The following is a 23,602-nucleotide window of genomic DNA, read 5'->3' on the forward strand; positions in this document are numbered from 1 at the left end:
GAACTGGAGTTTATGTGGATGAACTTGGATCCTGTCTAAGCTTCTAAACCGAGAAATCAGGAGATGAGGACCGCAATTCGTGCGTCTACTTGCCAACGAGTATAGGGTGAGAGGCACCGGGTGATCCCAGTCTCAAGCACTTGTAGCATTTAGTTAACCCTGAAATTATAGCGATTTTAAGTCCATCTCTCGGTAGATCACAATCCACAGAAGGGCTTACTGCAATCGAAACCAAGCAGTTACTTCAGAAAGGGCCTAATTCTTAGTCCAAAAAAGGAGGACTATTGGGGAACGATACATGTCGCAACTGTACATTCAGCTAAGCCGGCCCTTTAGCTTGAGACGTTTAGGTCACCATCATGGTGTCATGGCCTTATTCTCATTTACAGCCATCCAGCCCTGCTGTATGCAAATTGTAGTTATTCCGTACCACTGTGGGTTATTAAGGCCTCAATGATGACGCAAGGGAATGGTTTACTGCTGCATTGTAAAGGCATGACCTGACAAATCCGACTAAATCCTATTTACTCCTATCTATTTACTGATTAAGGCAACTTTAAATTCCAATATTTATTTCCATCGCATGGAACTAAGTTGGTTGGTGATCATCACCACAACATTGGCGACGAAGTACGACATGGGTTACAAAAGGAAACTTAGGCGGTTATTATGCAGGCAAAAATAAAAAATAATCTTCTAAGACCATTACTGTCAAATGAACTTGTTTTAAGAAACATTATAGCGTTTGTGCAGATGTGGCAATTATGTAAAAAAGTGCGTTTCGTAAAGGGGAACTTGTTAAAACATCGACCTGGATGTATTCTCTTACCTGCTTTATAGCGTGTCGAATCTTCGCTGAAGTTGTAATAAAACACACCAGGATGAAGGAGGATTTGCAGGAGGGCTGGAAAGCTGCTAGGATGACTCATAGACTGTATTGCTGGAAGGACAAGCATTGGGGCAGGAAGGACTCACACAGCTCCGGATACAGTTACGAAATTATCGGACCACTACGGTTTAATGCATAAAAAGTGCAAATCGATGGCGTTTTCATCCATTTTTTAAATTTTTAATTCCTCTTATCTTGCTTTAATTGCCTTCTTAGCAGCGATTGTAATACATCTTTGTTTAAACATGACTTTTAGATGAGAGGCGACCCAGTTTATGCCTACCACGTGACTAGCTGACGCCTTTAACCCCTATGGAAGACGCACGTTGCTGCTTGAATAGAAGATATCCTTGTGGCGCCTGAGACTTAGCTGAAGACGAAAGGAGACATTTCACTGGAGCACAATACATATATTCAGCATAGAGTAGGGTCTAGGGCCAATGGCATGGCCCAGCGGCTAGTCCACTCGGCAAATGTAATGTAACCCTCCCCTAAGCAGAGGCATTGAGTCCGTTGCATGGCTATTAACAACTTATAACTAAACTGAGTTTTCTGTAACCAAAAGACACATCCAAAACATGAGAAACAATGTTCCATTGTTGGGGAAGTCTGAGCGGAAAGATTCCAATGTAAATTTGCGGCGTGTAAGCCTCCCCACATTTTAGCCATAGGATAACAGTACATATTAAAATCTCGGCTAAATCTTCACACATTGCAGCTTGACGAACAAAAATTCGCCAACAAAAAAAAAATAATTTTTATTTACTAAGCAAACCTGGTGCAAGTTATTGGGTTTGTTTAAGGTATTTGCAAAGTAAGGCGGCCCACTTGGGTCTTGCTGGTGTTTTGTTTGCCGCTTTTGTATGGTCAATGTCCGAAGGGGGGGCAACTTGCGTTTTCATCAAGAAAAAAAGAAGGACAGCTACGCGTGCCAAAGAAGGTCCGAACAGCTCAATTTATATGTTTGTAGACTCATCAAGTGGTGATGATGACGTTAGGATTGTGAGAAAAAAGGAGCGTGTGGGGTCGAATCCGTTGATCCAGCAGACTGTGTACTTCGCTGGGAAACGAAAAACGGGCCTGGATGAAGAGTCTGATGATGATCTGACTAGTGTAGCATTCAAGGCTGACTACAATGCGGTATGTTGTGTCGTATACTTTCGCTTCATGTTTAAAAACGTACCGGTATGGTTTGCTTTGTGTCGTTTTATATAAGCACTAGTTAGACTTCACTTTTATTTAATGTACTAAATGAATTTTCTTTACATCGTTCGAATGTATGACAAGCAGAGCTCTTTAAAGTTCAATTCTTTATTCACTTTTCCGCTTGGTTCTGTCATAATAATTGCATTTTATTGCCCATCCGATGTTGCTCCATCGAAACATTCCAAAACAAAGTGCTGTACTCCACCTCTCTTGTCGTGTAATTGATGTAAAATCTGTTTTTCATGAGTGCAAGTGGATATATAGTTGCCTTGACAGCTCGTGTAGCATGGACTTCCAAATCAGCTTAGTAACCGCAATGGGGATATTTTGGCCGTCCATGGGGAATTGTATTTTTAGGGAAAATGCAATCCAATTAAGTGTTTTGTCTAATTTCATTTCACTAGCACTGACCTCAAATCCTAGCTATTTACAGAAGCTTATCTGATTTGTGTGTTCCTCTGCTTGAACGAACTATTGTGAACTGATTATGTACCTTGGCAGCCCCACTCTTTTATTATTTGGCCTAGACTCAAAGCGGACCGAAGGACCAAAGAGCAACTGCGACTCTGGAAATCGATACTGAGACGTCGCATGATGCTCAGGCGCTCTTCATCAAATCCCAAGAAATCAACAAGGAGGTGAAATCGAACCAAGACAAGGTTTATCGAGGAATAAACAATTATGCTCAATATCTTGAGAAGAAAGATACTGTGATGGGCAACGCGGCGAGCGGCTTCAATCGAAAGGGTCCCATGCGCGCACCAGCGCACCTGCGAGCTACTGTGCGATGGGACTATCAGCCGGATATTTGCAAGGTCTGTTTATCTTTCTTCTCTCTATCTTTCCTCTCTATAGGACTACAAAGAAACAGGTTTCTGTAGTTTCGGTGACAGCTGCAAATTCCTACACGACCGGTCAGATTACAAGCACGGTTGGCAGCTGGAGCAAGAATTTGCTGAGGGCACCTATGGCATTGAGGGCAATGATGACCGTTACGAAATCAAATCTGATGAAGATGAAGATGACGATTTACACCTCCCTCTCAAATGCATCATCTGTCGTGAGGACTTCAAGGATCCGGTTGTGACGAGGTTCGTTTCAAAAGTTACTTAGTTCATATAACTTTGAACTCCTCTAATGCTGCCATGCATTTCGTAGGTCACACTCATTCGTTATCATGGAACTGAATGTTGGACTCTTAATCTCCTGTGGGCTAATGTAATGAAACTGTGGAAAACCTCGCTTGTGATTCTTCCATCATTACGAAATAATATTCATAGGCATGTATTGTTCTGCTTTACACTTAGTTGTAAGCACTTCTTCTGTTCGGCGTGTGCGTTGAAGCGATTGAAGAAAACGACCCGGTGTTACGCCTGCACTGAGGATACGAAAGGCGTCTTCAAGATGGCTAGGGACCTCCTTTCCCGCATCGCCGCCATCAAGGCCAAGCAGAAGCATCGAGGGCAGCCCGAAGAGGATGAAGACGGTGAGCACAAGGATCACCACGGCGATGGCTGCTGTTCTCATTCCTACTCGATCACCAATGCCCACGGCGAGCATTACATTAGCTCTTCCGATCTCGAAGACGAGTCAGATAATGATGGCAGGAAGGAGTCAAAGACGAATACCGTCTTCCCCACCCTCACCCGTCTAGAAGGAGCCAAACCCGAAGCCGTGGAAGACTGTGATACCAGTGAAGAGGAATCAGACTGATATATGTACATAAAGTCTACTCGTTTGCTCCCATTTTAATCAAATGAAGTGCATTTTGTATGAAGTTTTGACACTTCTAGTAGCTCTCCTATTCGGGCCTGTCTTTTGGTTTCGTTGATTGATGTGAATATTGTCCTAACCCTTTGTCATGCTGGACTTTGACCTGTGTTTGTAGGCATTGTACCTATTTCTAGCAGTGTTTACATTGAATAGTGTATTGAATTCTGACTGGCGGAATGATTTCGAACATACTAAAATGCCTTTACTTAATGTTTACCAGTTGCGGTAGGTTTAGCTTCTCCTTAGCTATGCTTCCAAAAAGTTCACCTTATTGGCGTGGGCCTCTGCGTATGTGAAGTAGGCTTATGGATGTGTGTGCTGGTCTAGGAGGACTATTACAACTTACTGGGTTGTGAGGCGACAGTGGATGCGGCCAAGTTGAAAGCGGCGCTGCGGGCACAACAGCTGAAATGTCATCCGGACAAGTGCGTGGGTCTGGCGGCAGAAGAGCGGGCAAAGCGACGAGCACGCTTTGAGGCGTTGGGACGCGCTTGGTGTGTCCTCGGCGAGGCGGAAAGCCGACGGCGCTATGACGCTGCGCTGCGTCAAGCGCGTCTACAGGAGGCTGCGTCCGCACCCCTTCACTGTACCATTTCCTGGGCTGACTTCAAGGCTAGTCACACTAATGACGCCGACAATGATGTCCACACTGCTATCGATCCTTCTGAAATATATATGGCGCCCTGTCGGTGCGGCGGCGAATTCATTCTTGAAGGTGTCGCTGCCCTAGCTCAAGTACCCTACGCTCACTGCTTCCAGTGCTCCCTCGTTGCCCTTGTCTCCTATCCTCCCTCTGAGTCCAATAAAGATATTTGCGACTAATTCATCCCGTATTCGTCTCTGATTGTCTGCTGGTGTCTTTCCAAACTGTTTAGGATATGCTCTGGTATAACTATCAAGTCAACAACGAATCATTAATATGCACAACAGTGGTTAAAAAGTAGAATGTTGCATGCATTCCTGGTTACTAATAAATTTTGTCAGCTCTTTATTCTGAGTACCGGCTGTCATTAGCGGAAAATCCTGTGATAATTGATTGGATCCTCCAAACGCAGCCATCCACTAAATTAGGACGTATTGTGCTGGTCTCCTATCCCCTTTTTTCAATCTTATCAATCAGTATCTACCGCTGTTTACTTATTCCCCTCTTAGTTGATTCTACGTGCATTTTATGGCACCTATTCACTAAAAGCTTTTGCTCCCTTTGTTCTAAATGCCGTCGTCAGGGTTGCACGATTACTTGCGCCAACCTTCATGGCCAAATACTTTTTTTTCGTTTCTTTTTCACTATGGCTATCTTTGTTTGTTGGAAGCACAAATGAGGTACAGAGCACCTCTTCGATCGGTTGCATTTTAGTATTCTCCGTGTTTGAATGGCCGAGGAATTTGAATTAAGGGAGTCGAAAGAAGCAGACAAGGGGCCATTCCAAGCATCAAGGGCGGATTTCGACACAACTCGCCGGCGGAAAGCACTTTGTTTGAAGAACGCTCTCACTATTGTGGAGCGGTTTGGTATGAATCCCGTTTCTGAAGAAATGGTTGCAATTGCAGTAAGCTCTCACCTAATTTCACCAATTTCCCTCAATTTTTAATTTAGCTTTACCGTTTTATCGGTTGGATAAGTTTGTAATTTAATCGCTAAAGCCGAAAATATACCATGACATACTACATAACTTCATTTATCACTTCCACTAAAGCAATATCACACCAGCTGGTTTAAAGTAGGCTACTGTTACCTAAAAGTGGATAAGAATAGCGCCACTGTTTTCTTTCAATGGTTGCTTCCCTCGCAGCTGCCTTGGCTGGAGCGCGAGCAGTACGATGACATCCCCGTTGAGCGCATCGGTTACGGTAACTGCGGCTACCCCCTCTGTCCAAAACCCGCGTCGGCAACACAGTTTAAACAGCAGTATCGCATCTCTGTCGCCAGACGTCGTGTCTACGAGGTTGGCGATCGAAAGGTGTGTGTGTGTGTGTGTAAAAGTAATTTTTGCGACTTGAATCTCCCATACGCCACAACTAGACCACGACAATGTGACTCTTTCGAAATGGTATAATTTTTTTAGCCTTTTTGTGAAGCATGAATTCTCCAGATGTGATTTATTTTCTATGCGGGCCTAAGTATGTCCTACATTCGGGTGATATTCTTTTCATTCAGAGCATAGTAAACCAGTCACCAATTGCAGTTCAGTGCCTTACTTCGATGAAAGGTCATCTATGTAGTAGTTTTGGTTCAAAGTCAATTATTTTCTGGTTTCATGTCTCATTCTTTAAAAAAACGTTTACTTCAGGGAACTAATTAACTAAGTACCAATAAGAGCTCGAACTTAGTATCCCACCCCTAGTGGGTAAAGTCCTTTGGATTTGATGCAGTTTCAAAGTGGTAGTAGGAGTTGAGAATCGTTTCACTTGCAATTTAAGTAGAGTGTTTATTTCGACATTTACAGTACTTCTGTTCTGACTGGTGCTATCGTGCGTCATGCTACCTGCGCCGTCAAATCCCCACAGAGCCGGCGTGGTGTCGACCCCTGCCCACCGGTCCGATGCTCGGTATCAAATTCCTCCCACCCAATGCGCCCGGTCGACCGGGAAAGACGATCTTGGATGCACTTTACCATCTTCGACTGAACGATGACATTCAGAACGAAAGCAAGAAGGATGAATTTTCCTCGTCTGAGGAGGAGGGTGAAGGAGGTGACATGTCCGACAAAGAGGCAGATACAGGAAGTAGCTCGTCAGAGTTGGATGAAAATGTGGATGAGGTGGAGAATCGAAGAGTTAAACAGAGCCCCATACCATGGAATGAAACTATTCCTCAGTTAACTTCGACCGAATTAACCGAACGGAGGAATATGGCTGAATCCGGAGCCAAGAGCTCACCGAAGCAGATCACTATCGAGAGGCGAAAGGTTAGAGAGGAAGTTAAGACCACTCCTGCAGATATTGTTCTGGCTCGACTTCAAGAATGGTTGACGAAGGAGGCTGTGGAGGTCCTATTCAACAAGGAATCGTGTACTTCAGCCATTCCTCAATCACCATCTCCACTTTTATATGAGAAAAAGGTCAGTACCTTCCCTTGTGACTGCTACACTTTTAGTTCGCACGAGGATTGTGGGACTATAGAGGTTAATTTGCAAAATTTGAGTAAAAACGTCAGTGGAGGGTATAACTGGTTGCTATTTCAAAGGGTATTTTAATGTTTAGAATCTTCTTGGGGTGGAATGATATACCCCTATTGTACATAAAAATGATTAATCATCTCAGCCTTTTTGCTCACTTTTTCCAGCCTCTTCCAGTGGTAATGCCTCTAGTTGATTCAGTATCCCAGCGCAGCTACCGTCTCCGCCTGTTGGTGGAGTCCCTTTTGCCGAGGTAAACATGATTGTACTACATTTCCCTTTTTTAATATGCCTGCTCTCGAGTTGGTGGAATCGCGCCGCCGCAGCAGTGTAGCAACTCCATCACTTCATAGGTTTGTCCTGCATGTAAATGGTATTTACTGGTCTACTAACGGTATACAACTCTAGCATTTAAGTTTATTGCGTAGTTATGTTTTATTCCACACAAAATGCTCTCATGCCATGAGGCGCAAAATTAGATGTGCATTCATCATTACTATTCAGTAGCTGTTATGAACTGGCTTTTTTAGCGTGAGCACGGGTATTATCGAGATTCCAACCGTCGTGATCATCCAAGAGGTGAGACATCGAGGAAACGAGGTCTCTAATGCCGGCGACGTATGTACACCTAGGACCCGATGTCTACGTGTGTTCACAGACTGAAGTGTTGAGTCGTCGTGAAGTAGTTGCATCCTCGCACCCAGAGTGTATCCAGACCATAATTGACTAATCGGAGGGGCTCATAGGAGGAACCACTGAATGTTTCAAAAAGTTCGAGTGAATGAACTTGCAGAAAATACGAGAACTTGGGACTAAAAACACTATCTCTTGGGTCGCGGGCATCCACACCAGTGATCGAGCAAACATCGCTGTGAATCGAGGCCTTTCGTGTTCTTTTGATCATGTAATTATCCTCACAATATAAACTAATTGATACTCCTTCCAATCTAGTTTGAAGAAGATACTATTTCGCTTGGAGGTCCCTTTGCCATCGGTGTATGAGAAGCTGCAGAACGTGGTGGCCAAATTCAACCTCACGAGCAAGAACCTACACCTGCGGCCACATGAAGCCAGTCTTACGTGCCTCTGTCTGCTTCACCTCCTTGGGAACGATGACAACCTTTACCCGCATGATCGTCTGGTCGAGATGGTCGCCACCTTTGACGGTGCCAGTGACAACGCAGAAGGCTTTCTCGCCAGCATTGCAGAGTTGGCCTGCAAGCTCCATGAGGAAAGCCTCAATTCCCCATCTTAAAACTCTCCTTTCCATCAAAGAGATTCACTCTGTAAAATTTGACTGCCTACGGAGGCACCAAAAAATTACCTAGTTTTTCTAGGGGAATCAGACAGAGGCCTCATACGTACCTAAGGTACTACTTTTAATCGGAAACTGGTTTTGTGGATAGAACAGCTGTACATCAGTCGGTGGTTACTTAGCAGTGGTCGGGTGCCCTTAAGTGTCCCGTAATGCAAAGGCTAGTAGTACAAATTTATCAGCGAATATTCTTATTCTTTATAACACATTGGGATATACAGTCATAATCATTGGAACCTGGAAAAGCTCCAACAGAAATGCGGTCGGAGACCAAATTGAAAAGGGCAAAAGCTGAAGTCTAAAGGCATGAAAAGTCTTCATCAATAAATCACATTGGGCCGAACGTTGAGTGAGAAAGTGCTTTTTTACAATAATGGGATTATGATTTGCAAAATCCAGAGAGTTCGAATTGAGAGGCCACCTTTGGCCCATCGAGGCAGATAGGAGGCATTTATTTCGCCTGACTCAGTCATAATTTAGTCCACACAACGGTTTGCAGTAATAAATGCCAAGGAGTTACACACCATCGGAGCAATAACAACAGCAAGAGTGGGAAAATGGCTTAACGAAAAAGAGGAAAATTGTACAGTACATTCATATAATGAGTAGGTGAAGAGAGGAGGGAGATGTGACTTAATCTACCGCATTTTCGATGCAGCGACTGCCAGGGGACCGACGGGTGGTCACAAGTTGGGCAAGGATGTTAGAGAGGGTAGTGAGCTCGTTGCGCGTGCCTGGTGTAAGTACAGCGAAGCACGTCTGACCTGGCAGGAGAGGCAGGTGGTAGAGCAAATGGTGGGAACTTTTCAGGACCCCCACGAGGGCTTGCTCGCTACCACCATCGTCTGCAGTGGTTGCGTCGCCGGTAGTGCTGGAACGGTGCGGAACAGTGTGGTAGGGGAAGGCAAGGAGAAAGGCAGTGAGGAGGGATGTGGCGCGAATCTTCGGGTCCGTAACAAGAGGCAACGCGCACGCGGGGCGGCGATAGGGGACACTGCTTCCAGCCGCTGCCACCGTTCCTCTCAACCCCAACCCTGAAGTCGGCGCCGCGCGGTAGGTCAGCGGACCCCCACTGTCTGAGGTCAGCCACTCATAGGATCGGTGTTGCAGTCGTTCTAACGCCAGTCGAGCTCGTCGACCTGCGGCCGATGACACCAGCTCAAATACCACCTTGAGATGCAAGAAATACACTACACGGACCTGTAAGACCGGGATGACACGATTCACTTGCACACCCCTCAAGGTTGTGTTAACCGGGTTGCCCAGAATCTGAAAAACTGAGCTACAAACTGATATGTTAAACGTGAATCGCACTATCTTGGACGGCATCACCAAAACTGTAAGAGTTAAATAGAAACCTAAAACAGCTCACTTTCGTAATTCCAAATGGATAATCTCGAAAGTGTCCGCTGTGAAAGAAGGTGGGCTTTCACTCGGGAGCGACTCCAAGGACACAGACCTGTGTGGCAGTTTCGTTGGTGGAAGAGGCACTGGGACTGGATTCGGCCCAGAGAGGCTGGCAGCTGAAGAAGAAGTTGGGAGGCCGGTGTTTGACAAGAAGAGCGAGAAGCCGGTCGAGTAGAATATCCACGAGGCAAGGACAATCACAGCGATGCGCAGGGCCAATTTGGGGCGGTGAGGTGGATGTAAGAATGGGTGAGCAGTTCCCGGGCCCTAAGGCTGAGTATGGCTCCCGTTGACCTCGACTCAAACTCTGACCTCGCTCTTGATTGTGGGATTGCAGGAGGCAGCAGCACGTCTTCCCCAAGCTCTCTAGTGACGTCGAGCTGAGGTAAGCTGACCACTCATCTGCGACTGCACGCAGGCGACCACCGGCACTTTCCAGGTCCAGCAGAGAAGCAGAAGAAGAAAATGCCTAAAAGGCGCCAAGATTTCCTCAGGATTTGAAAATTTTCATGCGCTTATATGTCTAGCAAAAGGTATGGCTCAAATGTGCCTACCAAGAATATGTAATTAAACATATAATATTAAACTGCGGAAACCACAATAATATCGAATGAGACTTCGTGAAATTGATCGTTCACACCTCCACCAACGATATAATCGAAATGCAAACGACGATGAGAAAAAGAGCTAGTCATATGCATTTTACCCAAGTAATGATGCAAATTATTTTATGTATTTTGGCAGCTATATCTGTACATTTTTTACAGCATGTCCATTAAAATTATTTAAAAGTTAAGACACCTGATAGACGGTATCAGGAAGGCAGAAGAGTGTGAGTTGGTTGATCAGTTGACTGACGTAGGGCGCGACTTTAGCTAGTGCAGAGGGCGGATCGTTGGCGGAGAGGGGCTGTTGAGCAGAGGGATCTCGCGCATCCGCGTCTGGAGCTGCAGGACCGTGTGGGTAAGGGGAAAGGAGGCCGGTCCGAGCGTGGAAGGCCTTGGTGATGAACATGTAGCCACGTGGGCGACCAGTTACATTGTCAAGGGAGCACATACCGTTGTAGATGGCGGTGAGGGGCGCCCAATGGGAGGGGTACTTAAAGGCTGCAGTCTCGAGTACAAGAATGAGGTCGCGCTTTGGGTGGTAGCCGCTCACCAACGCGTAGTGCCCATTCCCCGTCTGCTTCACCGCCTTGCGGTCATAGGAGACCACTAAAATCGTGCCCGATGTCGAGAGAGACTGAGAGCAGATGTTCAGGAGGGAGGATCGAAAAGTTTCCACTGTCTCGCCTGGTGAGGTCGGCTGTCGCAGATCAACCTAGGGAACGAGTTAAAACAAACAGAAAACATTACCAAATGAATATTTCAGGAAATAAGATCTCAAATTTGCGTAGAAGAAACCAGAGACAATGGTGTTGATTTTAGAATGATTAACGGGTATCACGTTCGTTAATCTGAGAAGTGATAAATAAAAGTGTTCCGAGAACAAGAAGAGCATTTGGTCGAGGTAAAAAAAAAAGATAGGTGGGTTTGAATACTTAGGTTATATAAAAATGAGACCAACTAAGCAGTTACCCGTTTACCTAACTTGCAACACTGCACAAATTTGAAACGAATTCTGCATCGCTTTGTAGAACACCTTTCCGCTTTTGTACATTTGATTGTGGCGAAAGCTTCGGATGCGCAACTTGTTTATCGAAGTGAAAGATAAAAACTTTATTTGGATGGTATTGACCATTCAAACTTAAATGGTAAAAAGTGGTAAGTAACAAATTAATATAAACTTGCTGATTTCCGTGATTTTGTTCAAATAAAAGAATGTATGAATTAAGGTACTTTTACTACGACATAACGCGTTGTCAATAATGAAAAATCAGTTGGGGATCTTGGTTTATGGGTATGAGCGCTCAAAGCTTTGATAAACTCAGCAAAATCATGGAAATCCTTCCTCTCCAAATACTAATGTCTGCTCATCAAGCTTAACTTTACTTACTGTGGTGTTTTTGAGAAGAAAATAGGTTTGCCGGAAAGCACAAAATGGGCGTCAATAATGCAGGAAAAATATGAAATCCATCAATTATAAGAAACGTGAATTTAGGCAGAAAAGCACCATCTGAATAGATCTTGAAATACCAGTTTTGACTCAATAAAGCACAACCACCTCGACGCTACAGCAGCTTAACCAGTCGAATTGAGTTTTTTGGCAAAAGCACGAAGATTCTCAAAAATAGTAGAAAATATTATCGAGGTCTTGAGTAAAATCCAACGAAATTCTACCAATCATAATCCAAGATTCCAGGGCCACGTATTTATTCATTAAACTTTTTCGATATTTACTGTAGATATAATTATCTGCATTAGTAATTTTACACCTTTTTCATGTCTCCGGAAATAGGCTTCCAACCACTTACACCACTTTTCGGTTTAAGAGAGTTGGGCCATTTTCTAAATAAGTAGAGAAGATGGGGGACGCCTAGAAATATACCATTCAGTATCAAACCCCTGCCCTGATCTGCACAGCGCTTATCAACTGAGGTTAATGAACAGACTAGCAACAACTTTCACCTCTTCTACCCTCCCTAAGAGTTTGACATTAATCGATTGCCCTAAAACTTCGTTAAACAATTGTCCTTGAAGGTTTTTGAAACAGTCAGAATTTTTACAAAGCAACAAGTTTCAAAATGAATTTTCATAAACGAGAGGTCAGGACTCACATTGAGTCCGTTACACTTGGCAATAGACTGGAACTGATCGAGAGTGATGCCGTGGGTAAGGAGATCCTCCGAGGAGAGGCAACAGGTGAGCATGTCCTCGTGATACCAGCGCCATGGCGCCTTCCACACTCGGCCCGGGTCCATCTCAAACGAGTTCAGCACCATCACCATCGCCGACAAACCGCAGTAGGATGGCTGCACCTGCAGAGAATGCACGAAAAACTTTCATCATTGAATTATCTCTTCAAGGAGGGGCCGGGCTCATAAGAGAGTCAGAAAGACATCCGATTAACAAGACTATAGCTTTTCAAGTGAGTATGTCGGAAATGTGACCTAAATAGCTAAGTTGATGATATTACCAAAGTAAAGAAATAATGTCCCTACATAAGCCGAATGTAAGGTTAAATGAACATCAAAATTGCAGGTAATATACGCCCCATCCAGTGTGAATCGTTCAACTATATAAGTTGCCCCCCTATTGCATACAAATGTTACGAGATACCCAAACAGGTGATATTCAAGTTAAATAGGAACTTGCAAAGGCAGAAAACTACTTAGAAAGTACGTTTTCTGTAAGAAAAGAATGAAGTCTTCGTGCAGGAGCGGGGTTTCCCCACATGACTTTATTTAAAAATTTATTCCACTAGAAACGTTTATGATGACATCAACATTTCAGCATAACGTCTCAGCCCGCATGCGTATCGAATTTTAGAGACAATAAAGTAAAACGAAACAAGTTTGACGGGTAACGGCGAACCACAGGACTAAAATGCATAGGGAACAATTAAAATTAGCCAAAGCAGCTATGTACAAACAGAAGGGAAACACTTAGGGGTATTCAAAGGGCTTCTTGAAGCAATTTTAATGCGATAGCCAACGGTTAAACATTTCAAATGTTTTAAAGAAACCTTGATAGATAGTTCCTGAATTAACGTTTTTGAAAAGAAAAAAGTGCTTATCTTAGGTTAAAATATACACTAAGTATATTGAAGCCATGAGTGTATTTTTCGGAATGGCATTGACAGTTCAGGATTTAAAGTGCAGAAAATACGGAACAGCACTAGTATTTGAGAATTATGGAATATTTTTTTACTTTGATTATGCTAGAGCTTCTAAAAAAACACTTCAAAATGACCTGCTAAAATTGCCAGCTTTAGAACTGAAAATGAAATTGTGAATGAAGTAAAGAACCTCTAGGCAAAAAAACCCGTGGTTTGCATGTATATAAGGCAACTTCTCACCTGATGAGGACAAATTCATACCACACATGAGGGGGACGTTAGAATTGAGCTACCATCAGCCAATTCCCACCCAGAATAGACAATTCATTCGGCTACGGATATACTCAGAATGCAAAGACTACATCTCCGTAATGATAGAGAAGGTGCATGTTCTTCTGGTACATAGTACATTTAAAAGTGATTCAACCGCAACAATAAGCCAGAATCACCTCCGAGTTTTCTGAACTTCAAATAAATATACACTCATTCAGTCTAGTGATAGAGATTAGTTCGGTGGAAGTAAAGCCTTAAGATCTTTCCCAACGAAGCTAGTGTAATATGATAGATACGATTTAGTCCAGTCTGGAAACTAACTTGCGTTCGAAGTTGAGGAACCAAATCGAAAAAGCATTCCAAAAAACCCATTTCCAGCGCCTCTTTGAAGAGTTGCCGTCCCTCCGCGGTGCCGAAAGCTATGCAGGATGCAGGGAGGGGACGGCGGTAGAATTGCCGTGGTTCCTGTGGCGGCGCAACAAGGCTCGCCTTGTGGGAGGGATTATCAGAGGTGGAGGAGTATAGCCTCGAAGGGGGCGAAGAAGAAAGAGACACAGCGACTGCTGCAACTCGACCCCCGAGTAACTGTCTGACAAACCGAGGAATCAGGAAACGAAGCCATTTATGACACATCACATCCGCGGCCCACACTAAAAGGCAACAAAAGGCAGCCAGTGAGGATTTGTCGACTCAAACCCTGTACATATGCACACGGCCTAAATAACAATGGCAAACTAAAAAATTAGCACATATACACGGAAATAAAAGATTTCTGCAATGACGACAGCTTAACTATTTGCCAGAGACTTACTAAAATACTACAAATACACGCTGAATTAACACCAGAAGCAGCAGTAAGATTATAAACACTCGAAGCATTAAGGAATCGACAAGTTTTGAGGGTCATTAGCTTTCACGTAAATGACAGCCATGCACGCATCTCGATGGACAGTTGAAAGGGTATTCTAGCATAATGTCTCAGTATAGGGCAATGAAACATAAGTCGTGGATATTGAAATACAAAAATAGGTTTGGGCTTGAATGACTTGAAGGTTCTCCGCGCCTTTTAACTACTGAACATGATGTCAGCTCCATCAAACGCACTACAGTAACGCTTCTAATACAAACAATTATATGTTAGATTGTGGTGTGTGACACCTTTGATTTAAAAAATCCAAAGAGCCATGACTGAAAACAGTCGACTAGTCCGTAACCGGATAAATGTACAAGAGAATGATTTTATGGCACGACAATGAAGAAAACAATCCGAAAGTCCAAAGAGCATTAGATAAGTGTTGACATGAATCAAAATAACGTTACCCGGGGGATTCCTGTCGAGGAAACCCGGTGAAGTTAAACATGAAATAGAACAATGCAAGGATGCAGACTGTGAGAACGGTGGAGTAAAGTGGTGAATACTACCAAGAGACGCAAATGATTTATGCGGCTGATTGCAATTCCAAAACAACTGACCTTTGAGTGACCTCAACGTACCATATACACGTGTGCACGATTCGCAGCGATATTTAGGTTCAAGCAGATATGCTTGAACCTGCACTACGTGGTATAGACGTCTTTCGTAATCGCCGAATATCATGAGTGAAAAAGTTTCAAAAACTCTATTTATGAAGAAAGGACATATAACGATAGCAACTTGCGCATGTACGAATTATACTGGTTAAATGACTACGTGCATGCAGGAGAAGCGCCATAAGCTCACACATGAAGCAAGCTACAGACAGCACTTGATTCCACGTAAGCACACACACACACACTCACACAAAGGTGCACCTATTGATCACCTCATACGTGTCAGTGGAAGCTCAAGTACAGTTGTAGAAGAACCCATTAAAAAAGGAACATTTATCCTAGTCGAGTAAACTCAAAATAAGTAAACCATTCAAGCGGACTATCACAGCACCGTTCTGGATTGCAGAAAAGTATTCGCACAATTCTGGGAATAATGTCTGTTGCGGTCCAGATAATGTAATCGAAAAACCGCACTCATTTCGCGCATGAATGGTTTGAACAAATGGGAGAGGTCTCAAAGCCCCTTTGTTCTCAACACTTCCTTTCTGAATATGACTCCCTTGGACTCAACCCCGCTCACGGAACTGAAAATACATGTAATCCGTCCTAGTAGAGGCCGTTTAAGATAATGCGTTTTACAGCCAGAATAACAAGCATACGCATAGGAATTCCTGTGCGATAAAATGTAGACGTCACCATTTCAAAGAACCGTCTGCCATAAAATTACTTCAAGGCAGGTGACCCACTCGTCAACAAAATAAAGACAGAATCACAAACAGATTCAAGCCCTGTTATCGTTTGGCCTTCTGAATATAATTCATGGGATCCAACGAAACCTCAAGTCCTGTAATCAAGACGACTTAAAAACCATTCTGGAGATGAATGGGTAAATCTCTCACAATATCACATGAGGCAAGCGTACACACACGCGTTTCTAAACAGATAAGAGGGAAAAAACGAGCTCGAAGGTCAAGTTCTATTTAGAGAAAGAAAGAAGTGACCGAAAACAGAGACAAGCACATCCTGTTTGAAGAGGGGAAAAGACTGGAGGAAGGAAAAGAGACAATCGATAGAGCACACGAAATCAGTCTTTGAGGTGGTGATGAGGCAAAGACTGATGTGTAAATTTTTGTTGCTGTACACGTTGTTATGGCAATTTAGAGGAGGAGAGGAAGAGAGTAGAAGTGGCAAGAAAGGATGTCAATGAAAAGTACACACACACAAGGTAAGTGGAATGAAGCTACGAAGGATGCCTGCCTGTGTATGCGTAGAGGAGAAATGAGATGGTGGGGAGAGAGATAACGACTTAGCAGCATCCACTCTCCTTCTTGATGGGTGTAGTAGATCCCACCGTGAGTGTCACAGCAGCAGCGCTCGGTACATTGGGGCTGCTCTCTTTGATCTGCATTGCCATCTTTATAAAGGCCTCCTGCACGTTATGAGCAGTCTTGGCACTGGTCTCCATGAAAGGAATCGCCAAACTATCAGCAAATTTCTAAAATTGGCAAAAACTAACATTCTAACCGTTTTGATGAATTGAAAAAGCACTTTACCATCAGTTATGAAAATTCCCTTAAAAATATATTAAGCACATTAAATTTTGTACAAAATACGACACAGAATCATCTACCGTTTCAAGCAATGCTATGTGATGGTGCTTACTTTATCTTGAAGCCAATCTAAACAGCACCTATCAAACATTCCATCTCATTCAACAGAATGGCGAGCAATCGATTAAGCTAAGGATCTTCACAAATGTTTATCACAAGCCCATTAACCATGCCAAACAAGCAACCAAGAAAACCCCAAACAAAACATGCCAACATTATAGGGAAAAGAGGTTGTCGTAATTGTAATAAACTCAAAATCATAATAGGAAAGTACGAGTCGAAGACGCTCGGTTTCCGAAGGTGGACCATCCAAACCAAAAACTGTGACATTATAAAAATTTACTTGGAATCCTGGAAGACCGTCAACATAAAGGAACCACATATTAAGTAAATTCAACAAATGTGATCTGCACGCGATTAATGACAACAATATTCGAATAACAGTGTAAGACTGAAACCCAATGTATGGTGTACTAAAACGAATGGGCATCATCAAAAACGACTAGAGCATGTAAGCTGCATATATTTAGAAATATGCAGTTTCGTAACTCTAGGCAGTGACAAATAACACAATCGGATAATTGACGCATATATATATGCTTGCACTTTACCCAGTGTCAAAATTTCCAATTATCACATTAAAGGGTAGGTAAACGTTTGATTTGTATATCGAGGACAACCAACAGTGAGAATGGCTAACAGAAACTGAACGCACCAAAATTTTGAAAAGTCCAAATAAAGACAAAAAATTGCAAGTGCTGTAGTACCTTTCCATCCTCAAAAGAAACAGCTCGTTTAGAGTCAAGATCAGATTTGTTTCCCACTAAAAGTCGGTTCACTGAAGCATTGGCGTAACAGTCAATTTCAGAAAGCCAAGATTTCAGATTATTGAATGAAGCCTAAAATCAAGCAAAATAAATCCAGTAAGCAAGATTGAGACACCAAACTAATTCATAGAGGACAACTGGGAACACATCAAACACCAACAAAATTCTCTACGATGAAGTTCACCAATTGGTATCTAGCGGTGAATGCATGATTGTAGGGTAGGAATACGTACAGTGAATCGTTGTGCGCAAGTTTTAAATGAACAACCTTAATGCAACTGGTAATATTTCAAGGCACACGACTGGATTGTTTAGGTAAGTCAAGCAGAACATTGATCCCTAAAAATACACTCACCTCATCAGTGATATCGTAAACAATAATAATTCCCTGTGCACCACGATAGTACGATGAAGTAATAGTTCTGAAACGATCTTGACCAGCAGTGTCCCATATTTGAAGCTTAACAACTTTTCCATCAAGCTCTAACGTCCTTATTTTCTAAAAAAAATAAACTAGGCCCAGTTTCTTACGAAGTCTACACCAATAGTGCTAATGTAGGTATCAACGAAGCTATCATCCTAAAAAGGGAAATAGGATGACGTCACAGCCTTACAGAAAATCGCAGCAAAAGACAGGATTTTCCGACGCCTGAGTCACCAATAAGGAGAAGTTTAAAGAGGTAGTCACTAAAAGAAATAAATTAACTTCGTTTGACAAGCGGCAAAAGGAATATAGCACAATTGTAAGCGAAGAACCTACTAGTCAGGACTCATTTTGAAGCCTTTAAAGGACGCACTGCTAAGTACACAAAGTAAAAGTAAGAATCGGAACAAATCAGATGTCCACTGCTAATAAACACAAAAACGTCATTGTAATTAAAATAGGCACTTTAAAGCATAATATGTGTCTTAATTTTTATCCGAACAAATGCCTAAAAACCTCAATCGAATGTACGAAACAGACCAAAATAATCAAAGTCTTCCTTCATCTCTAAGAGAAAAACAATTAAGACAATTGTGTTATTTAAAAATTACTTACAAGATTATTTAAAAGTGACATATGAGTAAAATATTTTTTTCCTTTCTGCTTCGGTTCAAACTTCTTTAATCACCGCATATATGATAGAAGGAGAAAATCACGTATATGAATAAATATGACTGCTTTCGTACACAAGATTCGTTGTCCTAATCACTTGTGTTCCTGTTTAACTCTGAACATAGATCCCAAGCTAACAGTGTATCACTGCCAAAAAACTTGCTCAGGCATTAATATAGTAACTTTAATACACTGCTGTTAACTCCTTTATCATTTTGCGTTTAATAACAAAAGCTAACAATAGTGTAATGTAGCGTCCCATGGCTTTCCTGAAGACAAAAGAAGACACAATGCTAGGGCAGAATATGTATTCAGCAGAGAGAAGGTGTTTGGGCTACTGGCATGGTTCAAAGGCCAGCTTACCCAAGGTGGTACAAGAAAGCTAATTCAAAAATACAAAAAGTGGCGCCTCACAAATACCGAGGGGTAAACCACCATCGCAATACAGTCACCTAACTCTTGAGATTTGGTAAGGCGGTCACTTATGGTATCCGACACTGTACCTTCACCAGCTGGACTACCTCTTGATCGTGCCACTAGCCTTATGCCCTACTTTTTTTAAAAATATGTATTATGCCCAGGTAGTGCGCTTTATTCGTCTTCGGAAAGCCTCAAAAGCTTCAACAGTATAAGATCCGAATACTGGTCTTGTTAGGGATAAAACATTTGCTTCTTAAATAATAAAGAGGTGTTGTCATGGTATGGGCTGAGAACTACATATAGGCACATTGACACCCCCAAGTTTGTTTTTCAATAATCTTATCTGCTATTAATTCAAATTGGAAGTTTGCTGATATTTAGGTAACACGTTTGCTTATAAACATTGTTTCTTGTTAAAGTTGCAGATAATAGACAGTACCTATAAAGGACAAGTTATTCGGCTAGATTTTCTTGAATCATCAGGGAGTATGTTTTTATTCATTTAAGATGTTACGCGTTATTGCACAGCAAGGTATAGGATTAGTGCTCTCCAAATTATGTGCTTTGTGTGGTTGTATTTCATCATACCATATTAGTATCCTACGTCAATCTTAAATCTGTGAAAGGTCTACTTCTTGCAACTATCATTTAATACAATCACGACACAATTCTGTTGTCATTTTTCGCATGTTAGAGAATCTTGTGGTTTTTTAATTTTCAAGTTCGTGTTTTGTTGAGGATTACCTTTTTTACGTCTATTGTACAGTTTCATCCACATTTCGCATTCTGCGCTAAGTATTGCACATGGATTGGGCTGTTTATACTTCACTTTTAGCCTGCTAATATCAGGCTCTCGTTATCACGGCAGGGGATGCTCGGTCGAGCTCGTTTCCCACGTGTTAGGACCACTCTCAGGCTAAATCATCAACGGTTTGCATCAGGTTTGACTGCTAGAATTCTTGCTCGTGTGTTGAAGTTGCGTTACCTTATTTTCGGTGCTGGAGTTGGAGGGGCGTATACCATAAACCAGGTTCCTTTAAGCTTTGATTGTCGAGTTATGCATATAGAAATACGAGGACATAAAAAACTCCCTACCCAATTTCGGTTACTTGAAGAATTATCTACCAGAGGAATCAGAAGTCCAATCGTTGTTTGCAACTCTAAGAAATTCATTAACATGGACTTCTAAGGACTCCCCGGTAGGTCCGTGGGGTTACTCTTGTATGGACGTTTGTAAGCATGCCAATGCGGAACAGGTGGATGCATCAGCGTCGGATCAGGGACAACCTGGAATACCTAGTGGTAACAACAAATACTGTTTTCTCACTTTCCCGTAGAACAAAATATTTCGGCAGATGAAATTGAAAAGGTAATAATACGGATTCCGCCTACTTTTTAGTTACGAAAAGAGAAAGAGGAAATAATCGAGGACCTTAGAAATGAGCTTATTAAGACCAAAGTACAGTCGGAACCGTTACTAATATTGTTTTCAGCTTCAGTATCAAAAGGCTCTCAATGATCAAAAAAATGAAAACAGGAATCTACGCAAACAGCTCCTTCTTAAATACCAAAAAACCACTCAACCGGATCGAATTAAAGTTTGATATATTTTACCATTTCAGCGAATTATAGAAAACGCTAATTGACATGTATTCCGAGGTTCTCGACGAGCTATCCAATCTTGACACAGACTATAATATGCAGGTCAGTTTGCAACATTTGCACAGTTTATGTGTGCAAATGCCAATTTAAGCAATTGTATTATTTGTTGCCGTTCTTAGGATCATCTGCCGAGGGTCGTGGTTGTTGGTGATCAAAGTTCGGGAAAGACGTCAGTTTTGGAGATGATTGCTCAAGCGCGTATTTTTCCACGGGGATCTGGTGAGATGATGACCCGTTCTCCCGTCAAAGTTACCCTCTCTGAGGGTCCCTACCATGTGGCCTCCTTCCGAGACAGTCCCAAGGAATATGATTTGACCAACGAGGCAGAGCTTGCAAGCTTGCGAAATGAGATAGAGGTAACAGTTTTTACCTGTTAAGCCACGAATTTGCTGAAATGGCTTCTTGGCACTCTATTTACTTGTTCAAGCTTCGAATGCAAGGTCTCGTTGCGGGCGGCAAGACCATTAGCACTGAAGTGATCTCGCTTAGTGTCAAAGGTCCTGGTTTACAGCGTATGGTTTTGGTTGATCTGCCCGGAATTATCTCTACTCAGACCACTGGGATGGAGGTCGGAACCCGTGAGAGCATTCGAAAACTCGTAAAGCAGTACATGAATAACCCAAATGCTATTATTCTTTGCATACAAGGTAGGGCTTCTTACCAACGGATTCACCTCGTTTCCTCTTTCTCAATCTGAACTCATTACTGTTGTTGCTCTTATCAGATGGTAGCATTGATGCTGAACGAAGTAATGTGACTGATCTAGTTACTTCAGTCGACCCTCAAGGAAAGCGAACAATTTTTGTGCTAACGAAGGTTGATCTTGCTGAGGCTAACCTCTATAATCCAAATCGAGTGAGTATTTCCAATTGTTATTTGTGAAAATCTCTAGAACCAGTTTATGCAGTTGCAAATCCCCTGTCTAGATCCGTGAAATTCTCGAAGGGCGACTGTTTCCTATGAAAGCTCTCGGATACTACGCTGTTGTTACAGGAAAAGGTGAATAAGAATTACACTGAAAACCTAGCATTGAATCGGTCACTATCGACTATTATTATTGTTTAATATTAATAACAACTTTAAAGGATCCAAAGACGAGAGTATCGAAAGCATCAAAGAGTACGAGTCTGAGTTTTTCAGAAAGTCGCGTCTTTTCCGAGAGGGAGCGCTCAAGTTGGCCCAGATGACCACTGAGAACATGAGTAAGGCGGTGTCTGAACGGTTTTGGAAGATGGTTAAGGATTCTGTGGAACAGGAAGCGGACACCTATCGAGGTAACTACGTTGTACTACCTGCATACTGCACCTTACAACTTTGATCTCATCGGCTTACAAGCTCCTATTAACGCCGTTGATATTTTGGTGACTCCACTGTTCTTGTGTCTCTGCTAGAATCAGTGAACAAGATTGCTCCTTTCTGGTCCATCGGATTTATTCCGATCCCTAATCTGTGATAAGTAGACAATGGCTTTTTATTTATTAATTACTATGTAGGACTCATTGCGTCTTTTCCTTTAATACTTTTTACATGATTCCTTAATTTTAGTTATATTCACAAGGTGTTAACCTTATATGTTTTCCGTTTACTTAAAATCCAAGCTTCCTGTAATTCCTATAGCTCCCGACAGTTTTTGAACCCATACTTTCTCTGCCATCATAGTGTTTACAATACCTTGTTGCTGTTCGGCTACTTCGAGTGCTTTTACTTCCAACCTAGGAATTTAGCGTCCGTATCCATATTTTGCGGTCATGGCTGAAGTTGCGTGCTTATGAATAGTGATGGTTAAATATTCGTGTCTGTCTGTTTCACTGGAAAGTGGTATTTTTCATATCACTTCAGTAGCATGAAAGGTTTTTTTCACTTATCCTATATGTGTATTTTATTTAAACAGAAAGCACAACCCCACTTTAGCGGTCCTTCTAAGGGACAACCATATTTTAATTATTTTGGTTAGCTATACGCTATAACTTGGAGACCGAGTGGAAGAACACTTTCCCATACATCCGTGAAATGGACCGCGAGGAGTTGTTTGATAAGGGTCGAAATGAGATCTTAGATAACCTCGTCAGTCTCAGCACCATACCCTCGGTGACATGGGAGAAGAAGATCAAGGAGCGCCTCTGGCAGAAACTTCAGTCCTACGTGTTTGAACACATCTTTGAGCCTGCACAGCTGAAGACCAATCTTGGGTGAGTGTGCCTTTGTTGATGGCTTTGTGTTGTGGTCTTATGGGAAATACGACTGCCGGTACACTCCTCACTTTGCCTTTATTTATAGGTCCTACCAGACCTTTGTGGACGTGCTGCTCCGCGATTGGTCACAGCACGAGCTGCCCCAGACCTGTGTACAGGTGGGCTGGGAAGTCCTCTACGATGAGTTGGAGCGGGCTGCAAAGGATGCTGAGCACTCGCGCGGCTATGATCATATCTTCGACAAACTGAAGAAAGAGGTCATTACGCAGACTCGAAATCGGCATCAATGGGATGGAAAAGCTATCACGCGATTGGTAGGGAGGAACACTTTTTGCACCCTTAAATTACCTCACTTCATGTTCGTACGGATTAAATACTTCTTAGTAAAATTTAAGGAAATAGACCCCGCCTACACGCATTAACAGATGTCAGTATGCTTTAAAGACTGTGAACTTGATCCTCACTTCTTTTACTTGCGTAGTAAAAGCACGCCGTTATTAAAGACCTACATTCCAACGCTAAGCGAAAGAATATATCATTGGTTGTTCCCGAAGGATCTATTCACC

General features: G+C 42.5%; 4 protein-coding genes across 4 annotated transcripts in view; 2 read left to right on the forward strand and 2 right to left on the reverse strand. All coding sequences in view use genetic code 11, as the record gives it.

The window, feature by feature from the left end:
• Positions 1-1,759: 1,759 nt before the first annotated feature.
• On the forward strand, positions 1,760-8,242 carry EGR_05318 (RING finger protein 113A; the record flags this gene model as incomplete). Its single annotated transcript, XM_024494567.1, has 10 exons — positions 1,760-2,029; positions 2,623-2,910; positions 2,951-3,186; positions 3,403-3,769; positions 4,196-4,665; positions 5,265-5,418; positions 5,662-5,829; positions 6,316-6,930; positions 7,155-7,240; positions 7,939-8,242. The coding sequence occupies 10 exons, from the start codon at positions 1,760-1,762 to the stop codon at positions 8,240-8,242; spliced, it is 2,958 nt and encodes a 985-aa protein (XP_024351038.1).
• A 693-nt stretch (positions 8,243-8,935) lies between these two features.
• Positions 8,936-15,548, reverse strand: EGR_05319 (Glutathione gamma-glutamylcysteinyltransferase 3; the record flags this gene model as incomplete). The annotated part of the gene is made up of 6 exons (XM_024494568.1): positions 8,936-9,472; positions 9,762-10,178; positions 10,511-11,029; positions 12,426-12,626; positions 14,021-14,288; positions 15,502-15,548. 6 exons carry the CDS (start codon positions 15,546-15,548, stop codon positions 8,936-8,938), a joined length of 1,989 nt encoding a protein of 662 aa, XP_024351039.1.
• A 987-nt stretch (positions 15,549-16,535) lies between these two features.
• EGR_05320 (Ras-related protein RABD2A) lies at positions 16,536-18,440 on the reverse strand (the record flags this gene model as incomplete). The annotated part of the gene is made up of 6 exons (XM_024494569.1): positions 16,536-16,724; positions 17,607-17,738; positions 18,022-18,165; positions 18,198-18,245; positions 18,281-18,353; positions 18,427-18,440. 6 exons carry the CDS (start codon positions 18,438-18,440, stop codon positions 16,536-16,538), a joined length of 600 nt encoding a protein of 199 aa, XP_024351040.1.
• A 1,249-nt stretch (positions 18,441-19,689) lies between these two features.
• EGR_05321 (Dynamin-like protein) overlaps positions 19,690-23,602 on the forward strand; it is a gene marked incomplete at both ends in the record, with an annotated part of 6,964 nt that continues 3,051 nt past the window's right edge. The window contains 15 exons of the mRNA XM_024494570.1: positions 19,690-19,714; positions 20,124-20,212; positions 20,250-20,381; positions 20,421-20,484; positions 20,520-20,551; positions 20,582-20,641; positions 20,676-20,780; positions 20,815-20,886; positions 20,964-21,200; positions 21,272-21,491; positions 21,569-21,699; positions 21,771-21,843; positions 21,930-22,118; positions 22,799-23,033; positions 23,122-23,350. Of these exons, the coding sequence (XP_024351041.1) occupies positions 19,690-19,714; positions 20,124-20,212; positions 20,250-20,381; positions 20,421-20,484; positions 20,520-20,551; positions 20,582-20,641; positions 20,676-20,780; positions 20,815-20,886; positions 20,964-21,200; positions 21,272-21,491; positions 21,569-21,699; positions 21,771-21,843; positions 21,930-22,118; positions 22,799-23,033; positions 23,122-23,350 (1,893 nt within the window). The remainder of the gene's footprint in view (positions 19,715-20,123; positions 20,213-20,249; positions 20,382-20,420; positions 20,485-20,519; positions 20,552-20,581; positions 20,642-20,675; positions 20,781-20,814; positions 20,887-20,963; positions 21,201-21,271; positions 21,492-21,568; positions 21,700-21,770; positions 21,844-21,929; positions 22,119-22,798; positions 23,034-23,121; positions 23,351-23,602) is intronic.

The sequence above is a fragment of the Echinococcus granulosus genome, assembly GCF_000524195.1.
Source record: "Echinococcus granulosus chromosome Unknown EG_S00038, whole genome shotgun sequence".
In the NCBI taxonomy this organism is placed as follows: Eukaryota; Metazoa; Platyhelminthes; class Cestoda; order Cyclophyllidea; family Taeniidae; genus Echinococcus; species Echinococcus granulosus.